The following is a 15,399-nucleotide window of genomic DNA, read 5'->3' as shown; positions in this document are numbered from 1 at the left end:
TGTTAAAGGCTTTGTTCTTTTCTAGTCAGAAAAGCAGTGGGATACAGGCAAACCATATCCTGTCTTGACTTCCTCAAGGTAAGCTTCTAGCATGAACTTCATGTAAGAAACTGCAATTGAAATATAATTGCATAAAAACACCAATGTATTTACCACAAACTCAGACACTGGCACAGATATTTCAGCGTGAAGGTGCACAGTCAAGGGACAACTAGTCATGAAAATAACTATTCAGGTGATAAAGCAGGGGGAAAACTGATTTAAAGAGCTTTGGGAATTTTTTGTAAATTTTTGGGACTTCATAAAAAATACTCAGTAATTTACATAGCTGATATTATGTGTTTAAAGAAAAATGCAAACTACCGAAAAGGCTGCTGCAGGTTGATACCCATCAATCTTTATTCAGACTGGCCCGATTACTTTTAAAAACACCATTAAGCGGACACACACTGCCATCTCGTGAGCATCTCTAACACAGCTGCAGGCTGATTTCAGAGGAGAGGAAAACGAGTTGTTTGGAGCAAGTAACTTAATACAGTACAAAACATATACAGACTTAAAAAATGCTGCACTGAATGCTTTGTCAATGGTATATTATATAACAGAGATACACAGAGAAAAGCTAAAGTATTTTATTAATAATTTATTGTCAGTAAGAAAGACTGGCTAATGGTAATTTTCAGTAAAAACCTTTACAAGACATTGGATCACAAATATACAGACACTATAAAAACTGTGTCATGGTGGTTTTGGTTCTAAACTGGTATGTAGAGGGTCCCCAACACACTTTCCAAGAAGGGAAAAAAAAATGTTTACAGTTCTAAAATACAGCAACCCATTTAAGACATTTCCATATAGCTGACCCAGAAAAATATCAGACCTAACATATGTACAATTGAAATTGTGTGAATATGTTGAATGTTTTAGAATGAAATGTCAAACCTTGTGTTTTAGGGGGAATACATACAGTGATGCCCTGATTATAAGTCAGGGTGCTCATTTTTAATGGCACACTAACACCACTAGTTTCAGTGGAAAACAAATTCACAAAATATCTACAAAATCTAGTTAAAACTATTAAAATCAAAACTGTACATAAAATTTACAAAAAGTAGGAGAAAATTAATTGCATTAGAACTATATAAATATATGCATCATGCTAACATGGAGAAGTGGTATGTGATTTTTTTAAACGTAGACAATGTAAGTACAAAAAGGATGTTCAGAAATGGCACAGCCAATGGAAATCTTGGAACTGTCCAATTATAATAGGTTAGAAAATGGAAAGAGGCTGATTTAATGAAATGAATTGCATGATCCAATGCTGCCATGCCAGTTTAGCTCACTGAAACAAAAGCATTCACTGTGGTTGGGAAAAAAAAAAAAAGAAAAAAATAAAAAAGCTCTTGAAAATTGTTCTAGATTTGATAAAGTTTGTTAGAGTCCAGGCACTTTTGTTGGGTGTGTCAGACTTCTGTATGTTGCTGGGAATCAAGTGGAGGAATTTTCACATCTTCGAAATGACTGTCATCTCCACTCTCATAGTCACTCATCATGACTTCAGACTCCATTTCACAGCACGCCGACACATCCGAGCAGGAAGCTGTGGAAGCGTACACAGACATGGACATGTTGTCTACAGCGGGTGCTTCAAAGTCTCGATTGTACCCTAATGTGTAAGGAGCGTAAGGTTCTCTGTAACTGCCACTGATGCCACTGGTTGTGGTCTGAGGTTCTGACATGTCTGCAGGGTAGTGATGGGGAAGGTACTGATTAAGGTTAAACCTCTGCCTGCTTCTCGAAGAAGAACCCAAGCTACCTATGGCTGGCATGTCTCTGGGTGGCTGTATTGACTCAAACTGGTCGCTGTATTCAGGTGGTAATGGTGGAAGCTCATCAGGTGCAGGGAAGTCATCAGGTGGAGGTGGAAAATCACTTTCTATGTCATAACCGCCAGGGTAATAGTCTGTATCGATGGCATTGGGATCTGTGTAGAGGGGAGCTGACTCCTCAACCACTTCATAATTTGGATACTCTTGGATACCTGGCAGCTGAACACTTGGCATCCAGTCTGATGTATCCCAGTGGTAACCTGAAAAGTTAATTTAGAAAAAAGAAAAGTAGTATTACTATCTTGTATCCCAGTCAGTCTGAACTGAGAATACACTGAATAGATGTATTAAGACAAGGCAATCACTTTGATTAGGACACTACTTGTTAATCAGAGAGAAGTTTGCTCTGGTTTCACAAAAAACATTCAGCACAACACAACTTTACATTATGCCATGCATTAGACAGTGCATCATTCACACTCAAACTTTTACATTTTCTCAGACATTGCACCTAACAGGGGAACAGCTGTAGTCACCTATGGAATGTGCTGTCACAATGGTTCACTGGATAGCAAAGAAAAACAGCCTCCCTACTGTAGCTGAATTCTTTATCAATTGTTGTTGAGTAATTGGTTAGGTGAAAACAACAGCCTGTTTTTCTTAAGAATATATTTAGTATACATAACCCATAAGTTTTTTACATAAAAGAAGTAATTTATAAGTGGTAAAGTATTCAGACCATTAAAAGTGACTTTACCTCTTAAGTGAATTATATAGTTAATTTTACAAAATGCTGTTAGCTCTACAGTAACTGTCACACCTCTGATAAAAAATTTTTATTAGTAAAGACATTCCACATTCAAATACAAGAACAAAACAGGAAAATCAAACTTAATCATGCATAAAAGACCGAATTTGATCCTCTTTGCAAACTGCCCTTGAATAAGTTTGTATTTGTCTACTGGAAGCTAGATGTAAGCCTAATCTCATTAAAAATCAATAATTTCTCTCATGTGAACACCAATAAAGAAAATAATACACAACTGTAATACAGTGCAAATCTAGTAAAGAGTAATCACTGCGGACAAATGCACAGCAAGCAACTGATAGTAAGTCTGTGTTAAAACCAAATATTAGAAGAAGTATTTTGGTGAACACCAATGAACTGCATGCAGAAGTCACCTCTTGAATTGCTGAGGTCAGGAACAGCAAAAGATTCTTTAGATGGCAAAATGAAAAAAAAAAGGAGAAAACATCTGTAGTTAGGAATCAAATATGAACCAATATGAATGACAAACAATGACTGTCATTATAATGTTCATGCTGCTTTTGTCCAGTTGGCTTTTGTTTTTTTCCCCTGGACTCCTTATTTGTTAAGACTTGAACTGCAGGACAGCTACTGAGTTCAGGTACAGCCCATCTGGGACACGGCTGTGTGGTGGCAAAATCTGCAGTCTCTAGTTTGCTGAAATCCTCATATCAGTAGATTTAAGACTCCTACTACAAAGGGTAACAAGCCTTGACCTGATTTTTTTCTTTCCTTGTATCACCCCTTGTTTTTCAATATGGGGCTGCATCTATTAGGACTTATACTTTCAAAGTATCACATGTAAAGAAAGTAACTCTCCCATTAGTGTCTAGCTTCCATACACAAAGCCCTGGGAAACCTGCCTCCGTTTGTACAGCAATTCCAACTCATGTTCAGCAGAGAACTGTCCTGTGTTATCTGACGAATTTTAAACCTTTCTCTCTTCAGGAATCTATATTTCTTATTAAGATCTGTCCAGATGAGCAATGCCTATCCTAATAGCAGAATCTTCTCCTAAGAATTCATACTTTCATCTATCCTTGGAAGACATCTATTCTTGGACAGAGGTTGACTCTTCGGTGGGGAGTTCCTCTTTTTTTAAACTTGCCTAGCCCAGACAAGAAAAATACTGTTCAGATTTAACGGAGATATCAGTCTGAGATCTGAGACTTCAAACATCTTTGGCCTCATCTCCAGGAGAAGGTTTTGGCCACTAATCTCCTTAGAAGACAGCATTCTTTATTTTTCCAGGGAAGCTGACTGCAAAACTAAACCCAATAGGCTCACTTTGGTCTCAGGATTTAAAGCACTTTTACCAAGAATGGGGAGCTCTTGGTTTTCCTCTTCTTCTGATGCAAAGACTCTTTAACATAAACAAGAACTTGATGTTCCCATCTTTCTAGGTGACAATCTGCTAGACTAGAGCTGTATTTCCTCTTGCACTCCGTATTGCTAATTTGTACTGAGCTGCAGTCTGAGGAGCAGTGCAGAGAACGCCAGCCTAAATCTATTCTAGGATGAGATTCATGCTTCCAGGATACCTGTTGGACAGAAGCACTTTGGGGAGACTAAAGGTAAAGACCATCTGTCCCAGAACTTGACCTTGCTGAAGGCTTGAGCAAGGATCTCTGCTACTTGAACCGGCACCCTCCTGAGGGTGCTCAAAAGCAGAACTCTTTACCTAAGATACTTTGAAAGAAGAAATGCTTATTAAAAGTAGAAACTTTAAACTGTTAAGAAGCAGCTGAGCAGGACATATTTAATGTCTCTATGACTGCAATGTCTAAAGTGTTTGTATTTATCTTACAGTGATACTAAACCACCAAGTAATACTTTCAACTTTGACTTGAGAATCCATAATTTTTAGTTTTTACCAATTAAAATCTCAAAGAAAATCTGAATAAACTATTAAATATTTCTACTGATAGATTTTGCCTCTTCCAGTCTTGGAATTCTTTCCTTTCCCAAGTACTGTGCATTACAATTTTTTAGCACTGACAACTACAGTCTATAGGTATACATTAATGAAATACTCTCATGTAATTAGAAGTCTTTGCATTTGTGTACTTTCTTATGTGTCTGCATAAATTAAATGTAGGATGTACTTCAGATAACAAACCAAAGAGAATCTTTAGCTACTATAATCAATTCTATGTTCTTAAAATAGCTTCATTTTAAATAGGAGTTAGTAACAAATGTTAGGTTTCCCAGTCTGTATCAAGAAATAGGAAGCATACACTGTGATGTTATTTCAAAAGTAACCTCTGTAAACTCATGGTCATGGAGTGAATTACTTGCCTATTACTGGAACTTAAAGTACGATGTCAATTAAGTCAATAGTTAGCATTTGTATAGACTCACTGGTACTTTTATTACTACTATTATTTTGTAAAGAGTTTGTGTTTTCCAGAATGGTTAGTTCTTAGCAAAAATAAAATAAAAGTCCATTGAAAATGTCTGCTTGGCCTCTTTCTAACTTCCAAATACATAATACACACACACACACACAAATAAACGTGCGTGTACATATGTACACCCAAACATACCTTTTAGGTACTGTTGTAAGGCTGGATAGTAACAAACTACTGAAACTGGCAGGGATATGCATGCCTATATACCTCAGCTGCACACTAGAAATCAATTTTTTGTGCTTAAGAGACAGATTGATCTGAAGACCAGAGAAGTAAGTACTGATACCAGACTATTCCAATTCTGCTCAGCTGGACAAGGTAATAACAGATGTGGCTGGGAGAAGAAAAGGAAGAGAAGGCTGCTGCTTTTTCATCTACAGTACTGTATGTATTTGCCTTCAATGCTGTCTCAATTCTGCTGGTAGCCTTAGTGTGAATACTTTTAGAAGAGAGTAAGCACCAAGGTCTTTTTTTGACAATACTTTTTTTTGCAAGAAATCACATTTTGAAACCGTTTCACAGGGCAGCTGCAGCATACACAAGAAAATATTAACAGATATACAATATAAATATATTATTTGCTAAAACTTATCAGAAAGTCTAAGTATTTATAATTCACATCTGCTAGGGGTACATTACTAGAAGACAATACTAGAAGACAAACGTGCATTATTCTGCCAAAGCAGTAAATAAATATGAAAACATGTATATACCTTCTTTTTCCACCGAGTCAACAACAGCATTGACAAGGTGTATTACAGTCACTATGGAAGCTTGTAAAAGGTATAAAAGGAGCAAATTAAAACAAACCTAGAGTTAATATCACTTTAAACAGCATACAGATATAAAAAACCCCACACTTAAAATTGCAGTCCATTACTATTTTATCGAGCAAGATTATTGGTGTACATATACATTTACTCTCTATCTAGAAGTAAATGTACATATACATTTACTGTCTGTATCTATAATAAATAGAATACATCTCTAAATCTCAATTTTGTTCTTGCTAAACATGCAGAAGTACTTGTAACTACTCCTAAAGCAAACTTTGCATGGGCAAAACTGCTTTGCAAAGCTGCTTTAGTTGTGTTAGAATTTTTGGAACGTTGCCTAAACATACTCATTTGCATAATACTTCATCTACATAGCAACAAACTAGACTTCTCTAAAGGCTTGTGTTGGGTAAATTAAGGAGTATTGCATTTGACTTCCCCTTTAAAATTGCAAATTAAATGCCCTTCCCCCACAATGACAGTTAAAGGAAAGAAATTTTCACTGAAATGAATTAAAAGTTGAGAATATGAAAAATACTCAAAATTTCTGTTGCTGACCTTAAGTTGTGTGTGAACCATGATATCACAGAAGGAATACCAAATTCAGGGTGTTACATTGTTATTTAAAAACAAGAAAAATGAATGCATTTTTTATGTCTTCCCTTTCCCAAGATAATTTTGGTAGGGAAAAGGATTTACTCTTATCGTGTAGGATGAAGTAAGCACATGCAATTTGTTTGCATGGCTCAGGGGTTGAATTTCAAGCTAATAAATTCTGAATCTACCAAAACAGAAGGAAGCAACAGATGCTACAGCTATTTCTCTTAAAATGATGTATTAATGAGTAATCAGTACATGACAAGAAATGGGAGTAAGAATACATGAAACATACAGGATGGAGAGGAGGGGAGAACAACATGTACAATACAACACTTAAAACCACACAAGAAAGGTTGAAAGTTGGTATCAGGTCTATTGATAAAATGATGAGGACTGTAAGCAAACCATTTTACTTTCACCAATCATCAACACATCAATGCTGTTAATAACAAATCAGTCTACTTCATTGAGAAGCAGAATGTTCTTTATTCCTAAGCTAAAAGAATTTCAAGTTCTTTTTACCACACAGAGACAAAAGCAGAAATTGGAATAAAGAGTCAAAACACCTTAGCTTAGTGAATTAAGTTATAAGACAGCCGTGGCTTTGTCCAATCAGCATGAAATGTTTCTGAATACGTCGATGCATTCATATTAACTGTAAAAACATTTGTCATCACAATAGAAAAATAAAAGACTTCCAATTAATAATAATCAAACCCACAAATATGTATGTTGATTATATTTTGATGGACCGGAGTATATTTTTATTTTTATATTGGCTTTTATTATTGTATGAAATGTTTTTATTCATTCATTTTAATCATGGTGAAAGCCAAATATACTGTTCTATTATAACAAAATTCTTTTTTGTGCAGCTTCCTTCATTACTAAAGTAATCAAACTTACAAGTAGTCCCTTAAACTCTGCTCTCACTCAGAACTGATCTGATCCATATGGGAGCTGAGGTCGCAGCAAGAAAAAGAGAAGGAAACAAATGAAACTGTAACACCAGAAAGCTTTTTACCGAGAGCTGAACGGCAAAGCGAAAGTTATATTTGTGCAGAGGCCATTGTTTAAATTCACTGTATTCTCGCATAAGGTGATAACTAATGATAACCTAAAATAGTTTCTCAAATTTTACCACCTTTTAAACACAAGGCTCCAAACACCGTGGGTTGCATTTTCACTGTAATATTCCAACAACAGAATGATTATATATAATTTTAAGGTAAAATACTTAACACAAGGTGTAAGATAGGTAAAATACTTCAAAAAAATTAACAAATCTGGATATTAACATAAGTAAATACAGATATATATTAAATAAGCTACTATTTAATATATATTCAATATATGTAAGTCCTATTGACACTAAGAGATATAGATGCAAAGACAGAACAGATGAACTTAAGTGGCAGTACAGAATGATTGCATTTTACGTACCATTGTCATCACACGACTCAGACTGGAAGGAGCTGAGAGACTGGACCTCAGACATGCTTTCTCTTGCACTATAAGGATGGGAACTCTTTTCATCCAGAGGCTTTTTAGAAAGGCAGGGGTCAAGATCTACTACTTTAGCTGAAAGAAAAAAAGTTTCAAGTGAGATGATTAATAGATTAATAGATTGTAGACTAAAGAGTCAATAAAATTTAACGCTGAAATCTACACATTTTTACAAAACTTAATAGAGCATGAAGCCTGATCGCACTCAAAACCCAGTAAAGTCATAATGTTTTTCGTACCCTAACAGACAAAGACAGTTTTTGGCACTCATATTAAAATTTCACCAGCACATGCATTTAACAGAAAAGGAAAAATAAGAACATTTCTTACTATCATAGTCAAAATCCCAGCTGGGTTTCTGTATTGAATCACTGTCTGAAGGTGAGTTGGAGGGAGGTGGAGGTGGCAGATTGGGTGCTACACTGCAAACAGCTACAGCTTTTCGGTGACCATGTACAGAATCTGGGTTAAAAGTACTAAACTCTGGGTGCTCAGGGATAGCAGACCCCTCAAAAGAATTCCTGTCAAGGTTGTTCCTGGAGTCGCTTGGAATGCTTGGAGTGTATGAAATGGGACGAACAGGAACCTGCGGTGGGATGTCAGAATAGATGTTCTTATTCAATTTTGCATCAAAATACGGTCTCTGCAAGAAGGCTGTTGTAGCTCCCAGTTGCTTGTCTTCAGGTTCTGGCTGGTGCTTCTTCTTTCTGCTAACCACTTTGCGGCAAACGACAAAAATCACAACTAACAAGAAGATTCCTGCGATGAAAACAATAATCCCAATCACTTCAGCTAAGCTAATGTTCCAAGATGTTGAAACGTATTTATTAAGAACAATGTCTGTGCAGTGTTTTCCTCCAAATCCACGGCTACAGTTGCAGTGATATGAACCATAAGTATTCTCACAAAGGGCACCATTAAGACATGGGTTTTCTATGCATTCATCAATATCAGTCAGGCACCTATCAGAAACAGAAAAGAACAATGATGTTTGGTTTACATCAGTAGTCTTTGTTGTAATCTCCTTGTTCTCAACAGTTCTGGATATATTTAATATTGAGTACTGCACACTATCAGGCAACACCTGAGATTTCAATCACTTTGAACTGTTAAGTAATGAAAATTAAAATTCAATATGTGGAACACTACCTACCTTTCTCCACGAAAGCCTGTTTCACACTCACAAACAGGTCCATCCAAACTGTCAATACATTTGCCACTGTTCTTACAAGGATTGTCTTTGCAATATGGACCCAGTTGGCACCTGCAAAGCCAAAACAAACAAACAAAAATTCAGGAATGAACCATTACCTTAGTGCAAGTGAGTAGACAGTGTGGGATTCAGGCTGTAATATAAGGGCCATCATTAACTTCAACTAACTCTAGGGGGTTTCAAAGTCTCAGCTTTAAGTAGGAAGCAGAAACAGTGTTACATTTGTAGCCTGTTCTCTAAGGGGTACAAAAAAACCATACAAACGTACCTTTGACCTGTGTATTGTCCTCGGCACTGGCAGATAAAATCATCACTGACCGGGATGCAAGTCCCACCATAAAGGCAGGGGTTGGAAGAACATGGGTTGACACTTACATCGCAGTGAGTTCCCATAAACAAAGGTAAACACTTGCAGTAGTAACCTGAAATCAAATACAGTCTTTTTGAAAGATGTACATGGCTTTACTGGATTTGAGATAAAATCCTCCCTGCCCACCTACCTGTTCAAAGACACAGAGGATGGGAAAAAATAGAAATATTTTTACTGAAAGATTAAGGAAAGTCTAACAGTAAGGTTTATCTTGAACATAATTGATGGGTAACTTTCATTTCTCTCACAAAATTCAAATTGTCACCATTATTTCAGACTTTCTAAAGGAAAGCTCTAAAGTAAGAAGTTAAGAGGAAGGACCTCAGGTTGTGACACTGAAGATTAAAGCACAGCTTACCTCCATTTGGTAGTGTGTTGCAGATGCCTCCATTCTGACATGGGCTGCTTGAACAACCATCTGTGGTAGTCAGTAAGCATCCAGGAGTGACATCTACAGATTCTTCCATGTGTGCATGATTTCGTGGCTTGCTGTTTAGGGGTAGCTCTTGTCCATTAAGTACAACAGAGTCCATACAGCCTCTGAAACCATTACTAACCTGAGGACTTCTACCATGTCTTGTACCTTGCTGACGAATATGACCACCAAAAAACACATGATTATCTAGGTTTAGTGTCCTAAGTGTGCCAGGAGCAGTACCAGATGCAGTATGCACCCTATCCAGAACAAGTCGTGCATAGTTTCCGTCCACTTCAAGAGATACTGAATGCCACTGGCCATCATTTATCTGAATGCTCTGAACAGAGACAATCCCAGGTCCACTGCCACAATCAAATTTATATTGCAGTCTTCCATGGTGAATCTACAGAGGAAAGCCACAACATCAATAAATGGTCTGCATACTTAAAGAGTATAGAATATTGATGCCTATAAAAGTTTATGTTTGCTGGAAAGACATGGTGGTGTTCATAAAAGGCAGTTTATTAACACTGTTTTCCAAACAGTCACAGCGACTGTGATTCACTCAATATAGTTCTTTTAATTAAAACCTACACTTTGTACATTTTTATCCTCTAGTAAAGAAGTCACAGATCATAATCAAAAAATTACAATACCTTTCATCTTGTGCCTTAAATGACTTATTCTGTATGGAGTTCAGTATTATAAGCAAAAAAAATTAAAGTTGTTGCTTAAAAAAGGTGATTAGTGAAGTTTTTTTGTTTGTTTTAAAACAGTAAAGAAAATAAATTCCTTTCACTCATTAAAAAAATTCTGCACAAGTTTATCACCTAGATGTATAACATACCCTACCTTCAAGGCAATTACCAATTATAACAATTCTACAGAGATGTTATGACTCAATCTTTTCATCTGGCACAAAAAATGGTAAGAAGATGTTAAGAAGAAAAGAGGAAATATGCACTAGGAGATTTTAGCATACCTCTAAGATACTGTAGTCTGTTCCTCGAGCATACATAACAACTGCATGAGCAGAGTAAGTTCTAAGTCTCATTGTCAGCTTCATTTCCTCTTTGTTCTCAGTTTCCATGAGACGGTATTTTACATAGCTGCTCCCAGTAAATGTCACAGTAGAGTCAGCTGGTGCTTAGCAATACAGAAAAGCATAAAATGTATTATTAGCACAGGATGGGAATCAAATTTATATTTGGAAAACAACAGAATTTTTTTAGAGTTAATTCCTTACCAGGACACTGTCTAGCTTTGCTGTCTTGGCAAACACAGGTGTATTTTCCTTCCTTTGGATCTCCTAAACATTCAGTACCTTCAGGGCATGGGTTTCCTTCACACACACTATTCACCAGGGGGCATTTCCCTTCTGTAAAATAAAATCCATTATTTCTTTTCTGTTGGTGGTAATGCTGTTTTCTCAAAAGGGACTCTTAAGTACAGTAGCTGAAAGTAACCCAAATAATATTCCTAACTATCAGACATGAAAGTGAAGTAACAGTTACAGGACATGAGTGGCACAAATAAGAAAAATTGCATATAGAGTGGTTGATGTTCATCCTTATCTTGACTACTCAATTTAATTAGTAGAACTGGGAAACTGGTGTTGTGGTTTAAGGTTTACCATTACTATCATTCACCATAAAACCCAATATGTAGATATTAAACATGGACAGAGTGAGTTGGAGGGAGCAGGAGAAAAGCATGTCTGTATTTGAGACAGAAAAGGAATGGGCTTTAAATATTTACTTCATATGTGCAAGTTCACCCAGCAACGTTAAGTCTTGATTTTAAAAAGCAATGTTGTTTTCATCTGAGCTAAAGATAAATTAATCTTCTGCTATAAATCTGTATGCTTATATGTATTTTAATGAATATTTCCCACATCACCCTGTCATTCCCAGCCAAGTTTGGCTTTGTGGGCCACTTCTCTAAGTAGAAATAAGGAAGTATTCAGGGAACTTTTCAAGATCTTACCTTTGTGCACACAAGACTGAAAATAGTCATCAATATAGAATAAGGGAACAACAAAAAAATTAACTTCTTTCATAAAATGGAAAACAAAGGTGTAGCTATAAAGAAATAAAAATCCACTCCCATAAGCTTATATTATGTAAACTCTTTAAATGAGGTAATGAGAAGAATTACTCTTTACTCTGAAAAAAATTAGGCAAATGTTGTAGCAAGGATTACAGAACATTTTTAATCTTGTCCTGTAATATAAATTTCCACCCGTAGATGATAGCTTTTTAAAACCAGAACAATCTTTTCAAGGATATGGTTTTCCTTACTGCTTTTCTTACCTTTACAAAGACAAACTGCTGTTCTGTGATGTCGGGGAGTGACAAAACTCAACCTGGCTGTGCTGTGCGTTGACATGACGTTCTCATCCACTGTTACTTTTTCTTCACAAAATTTCAAAGGACAATCTAGGCCTGCGCAGAGCTTATGAAACACGTCAATTATCCGGACACCTAAAATCTCCTCTAGGTCAGGCACAGAAGAGTTTATCTTGTGGAGCAAAATTCTCATTGGGTGGTGAGAGCTACCAGACTTTTCAATATTCAGGAGGACATCAAGATTTGAAGGAGGATCAGAAGGCTGCAAACTAACGATCTGGATGTCATTTCTCCTCACGCCCAAGATGTTTCTTAACGCTCTCTGGAAATTGCGCCAGTAATCACCAATAAATTCTTCAGGGGATAGGTTTGCAAAGCGTATTGCAATGCTGTGATTTAGTAAATCTTGTGTGATTTGTCTGATGTGTACAGTAATATCAGCTGCAGTTGTAAATTTTCCATCTGTAACAGTGACATTTAGGAGGTACTGTCCTACATCTAACCTTTTATGTGCTATTAGTTTGCCACCAGTACTGGAAACGGAGAACAAGGATTCCATTTTGGGGTCCAGACTGTATGTCAAAGTATCGTAAACATCTTGGTCTGTTGCATGAATTTTTCCAATGACACCACCTGAATACTCTTCCCCAAAGGCTGTGATAAAGATTTCTAGAGGTAGAATTGCTGGAGAATAAATGCTTTCCTCAATAACTCTAATATCAATGTAAGTCAAAGATGACAATGGTGGTTTTCCATTATCTGACACCTAAAAGAAAAATGAGGACAGATTTACATTTTTGCTTTATCTCAAATTCCACTGTAGATATTTGTACTGTATATAGTAGAGTCGTATTTTTCTATCAAAAAAAAAAAGTTAATACTGAAAATTTAAAAAGCTTTATATAAACAGGCACAGACAAACATTGTTTTCACTTCTCCGAAGATTAAAAGGCTACAGTGCTCTTATTACCTGAAAACACCAGGAAGCTACTAACACTGGTAGCAAATACAGAGGAAATGTACAGAAGAAATGTACAGTAGCTGATTTCAGACAGCAGATGGTGCTTGAAGCTTTTTTATATCAAGCATGGAAACACATTACAAACTTGAAATGAGTCATGCACCAGAAATGTGCAGCATGCTTCATCACAGTTAGGAGGTGGTCTGGAAGGCAAACTAAATGTGGTATGCCAAAGAGTACTTCAAAAGGAAAATAATACATGCAGAAAGTTACAACTAATTATGTTGTCTCTCATGATTTTTGATCATGGAGAGGGAAAAAACCCCACCTGTAGTGCTATTTGCTTCAGACAATTAAAGTAATTTTCTTTAACAGAATCAGCCTAATTCAATTTTAAAGCCTTTTTGAACACCCTGTTCTCCACCCCTTCTGGACAAAAATATACACTGCTGTTGTATGAAGATGAGACAAAAAAAGAGTAGAAAAGTGAGAAAAGAGGAATGATTCCTTTGGGTTCACTTGCTTTCTGTTTCTCAGTTCTTGTTTCCCATCTACCTTTTTTCCCAGAGCTCTTTCCCAGTTACTGAAAGTGACACAGAAGAAATAGGTAAAGAAGAACTGGAGAGATGTGAAGGTACAGTAGGGATACACAGGGCTCAGAAGGTAGAATATATTCTGCATTGTTCAAAAGATTTTGCAATAATTTTATGGAGACTAGAGGTTCACTTTGAAGATCTATACAGAGAAGCTGCTTTTGATTTTTCATACAGATTTAAGCAAAAAAGGAGTAACTCCAGGCACAAGATTATCTGTGGATGTGCACATCATCATGGCACTTCTAAAAGGTAATGCATGTCTCACAAAACTACACATCTTCATCTGTTAACTCCAAAAGAAAAGCATGGCTAGAAACTTGCTCTCTTAGTTACTCAAACATAAATACTGAGAGAAAGAAAGGGAGAGAGGCAGAGAGAGAGCACTCAAACTGGCAAAGTTTTGTTCTGCCTAGATTTCTGCCTGGAAACAAGACAAGGCAGGCAGTTTAGCTACAAGAGAAATGCCCAAGGGAAACAAGAAAAGGCTCAAAACAAACAGACAAGCAAAATTATAACAAATGGTCAGCAAGTAGGAAAGAAGAACCCCAGGAGAAATGATTTTTCAATGGTGCTGATATTTAAAAATCTGTTTTGGTTTTAAACTAAAGACTTCAGAGTGTGGCACAAAGGACTGTATGACTCATAGCTGAAGATTTCGCACACTAGTGCTGCGAGACATTTGTTAATGGATAATCTATTTCCTTTAGAGAGAGGGCAAGCAAATGTGAGTGGCATTCACATGTAAGGTGACCGTTGGGGAAAAAACCAGCAGCCTTATTTGTATTAAAACCACAAAAGTAAAAGTAATGCTCATATTAAGTAACGTCTTCTGGAGGTACTGGGTGTGTAGAGTGCATATGGGGAGAGTTGTTTGTGTGTTTGGTTTTTGTTTTTTTTTTCATTTGCTTGGAGTTTTTTCTAATTAATTACATGCCTTTAACTTAAGACCATCACTGCCTCAACAATCCATTCAGAAAGCAACTAAGGTGAAAGCAGTGAAGGTCAGCTAAAAAATGAAAAAAGGGTATCAAGAGATCATATACAGTCATTAACTTGTGATCTGCAAGATGAAAGTGCAGAAATTAAACAGAGTGCAAACTTGAGAAAATGCTTCCTACTACCTTTGAAATATCTTTGTTTTAAATGAACAGGGAAGAATAATTTCCCACAGAAGCCATGACTCTGGTTTTGTGTGTATCATTGGAACTGAAGTCTTGTGATATGGAAATGCTAGTTTTAGTCTTAGATACCTTCATACTCATGTTTCATAAGATAATAGCAAATAATAGTAGTGTTCATTGAAAAAAAAGGTAGCATAGTGTGAAATGACAAATGGCAATTAAAAGATGGTGAAATATTTCCAAAATCCAGTGGGAAAACTTGTAAACCAACAGATTAGATAGGTCCAAAATACTGAGATTGAACAGTACAGCACATAAAAAAATGCACATTAGTACAGTCTGCTCTAATGATTTATAGTCTCTGAGAACTCTGTGTTCTAAATGAGTACATTTGTTTTAAGACACTTTTTTAGCTACTGGATGCCATTAAAATAGCCCT

The 15,399-nt window shown here is 36.4% G+C and overlaps 1 protein-coding gene across 8 annotated transcripts in view; it reads right to left on the bottom strand.

The window, feature by feature from the left end:
• Window positions 1–375: 375 nt before the first annotated feature.
• FAT1 (FAT atypical cadherin 1) overlaps window positions 376–15,399 on the bottom strand; it is a 107,340-nt gene continuing 92,316 nt past the window's right edge. For 3 of the 8 annotated variants that reach the window (XM_050337885.1, XM_050337888.1, XM_050337886.1), the window contains 11 exons: window positions 12,247–13,048; window positions 11,181–11,312; window positions 10,917–11,080; window positions 9,875–10,337; window positions 9,415–9,568; window positions 9,087–9,197; window positions 8,264–8,895; window positions 7,871–8,008; window positions 5,765–5,824; window positions 3,015–3,050; window positions 376–2,092 (listed from right to left, as the gene is read on the bottom strand). In XM_050337885.1, the coding sequence (XP_050193842.1) occupies window positions 1,467–2,092; window positions 3,015–3,050; window positions 5,765–5,824; window positions 7,871–8,008; window positions 8,264–8,895; window positions 9,087–9,197; window positions 9,415–9,568; window positions 9,875–10,337; window positions 10,917–11,080; window positions 11,181–11,312; window positions 12,247–13,048 (3,318 nt within the window). In that variant the 3' untranslated portion in view covers window positions 376–1,466. Of the gene's footprint in view, window positions 2,093–3,014; window positions 3,051–5,764; window positions 5,825–7,333; window positions 7,388–7,870; window positions 8,009–8,263; window positions 8,896–9,086; window positions 9,198–9,414; window positions 9,569–9,874; window positions 10,338–10,916; window positions 11,081–11,180; window positions 11,313–12,246; window positions 13,049–15,399 lie in introns of all 8 variants that reach the window. The other 5 variants (XM_050337887.1, XM_050337890.1, XM_050337889.1 and 2 more) reach the window with 3 other exon arrangements.

The sequence above is a fragment of the Myiozetetes cayanensis genome, unplaced genomic scaffold (assembly GCF_022539395.1).
Source record: "Myiozetetes cayanensis isolate MyiCay16 unplaced genomic scaffold, myiCay2020 scf7, whole genome shotgun sequence".
In the NCBI taxonomy this organism is placed as follows: domain Eukaryota; kingdom Metazoa; phylum Chordata; class Aves; order Passeriformes; family Tyrannidae; genus Myiozetetes; species Myiozetetes cayanensis.
The sequence above is the reverse complement of the archived record's forward strand: the minus strand, read 5'-3'. Positions and strand labels throughout refer to the sequence as shown.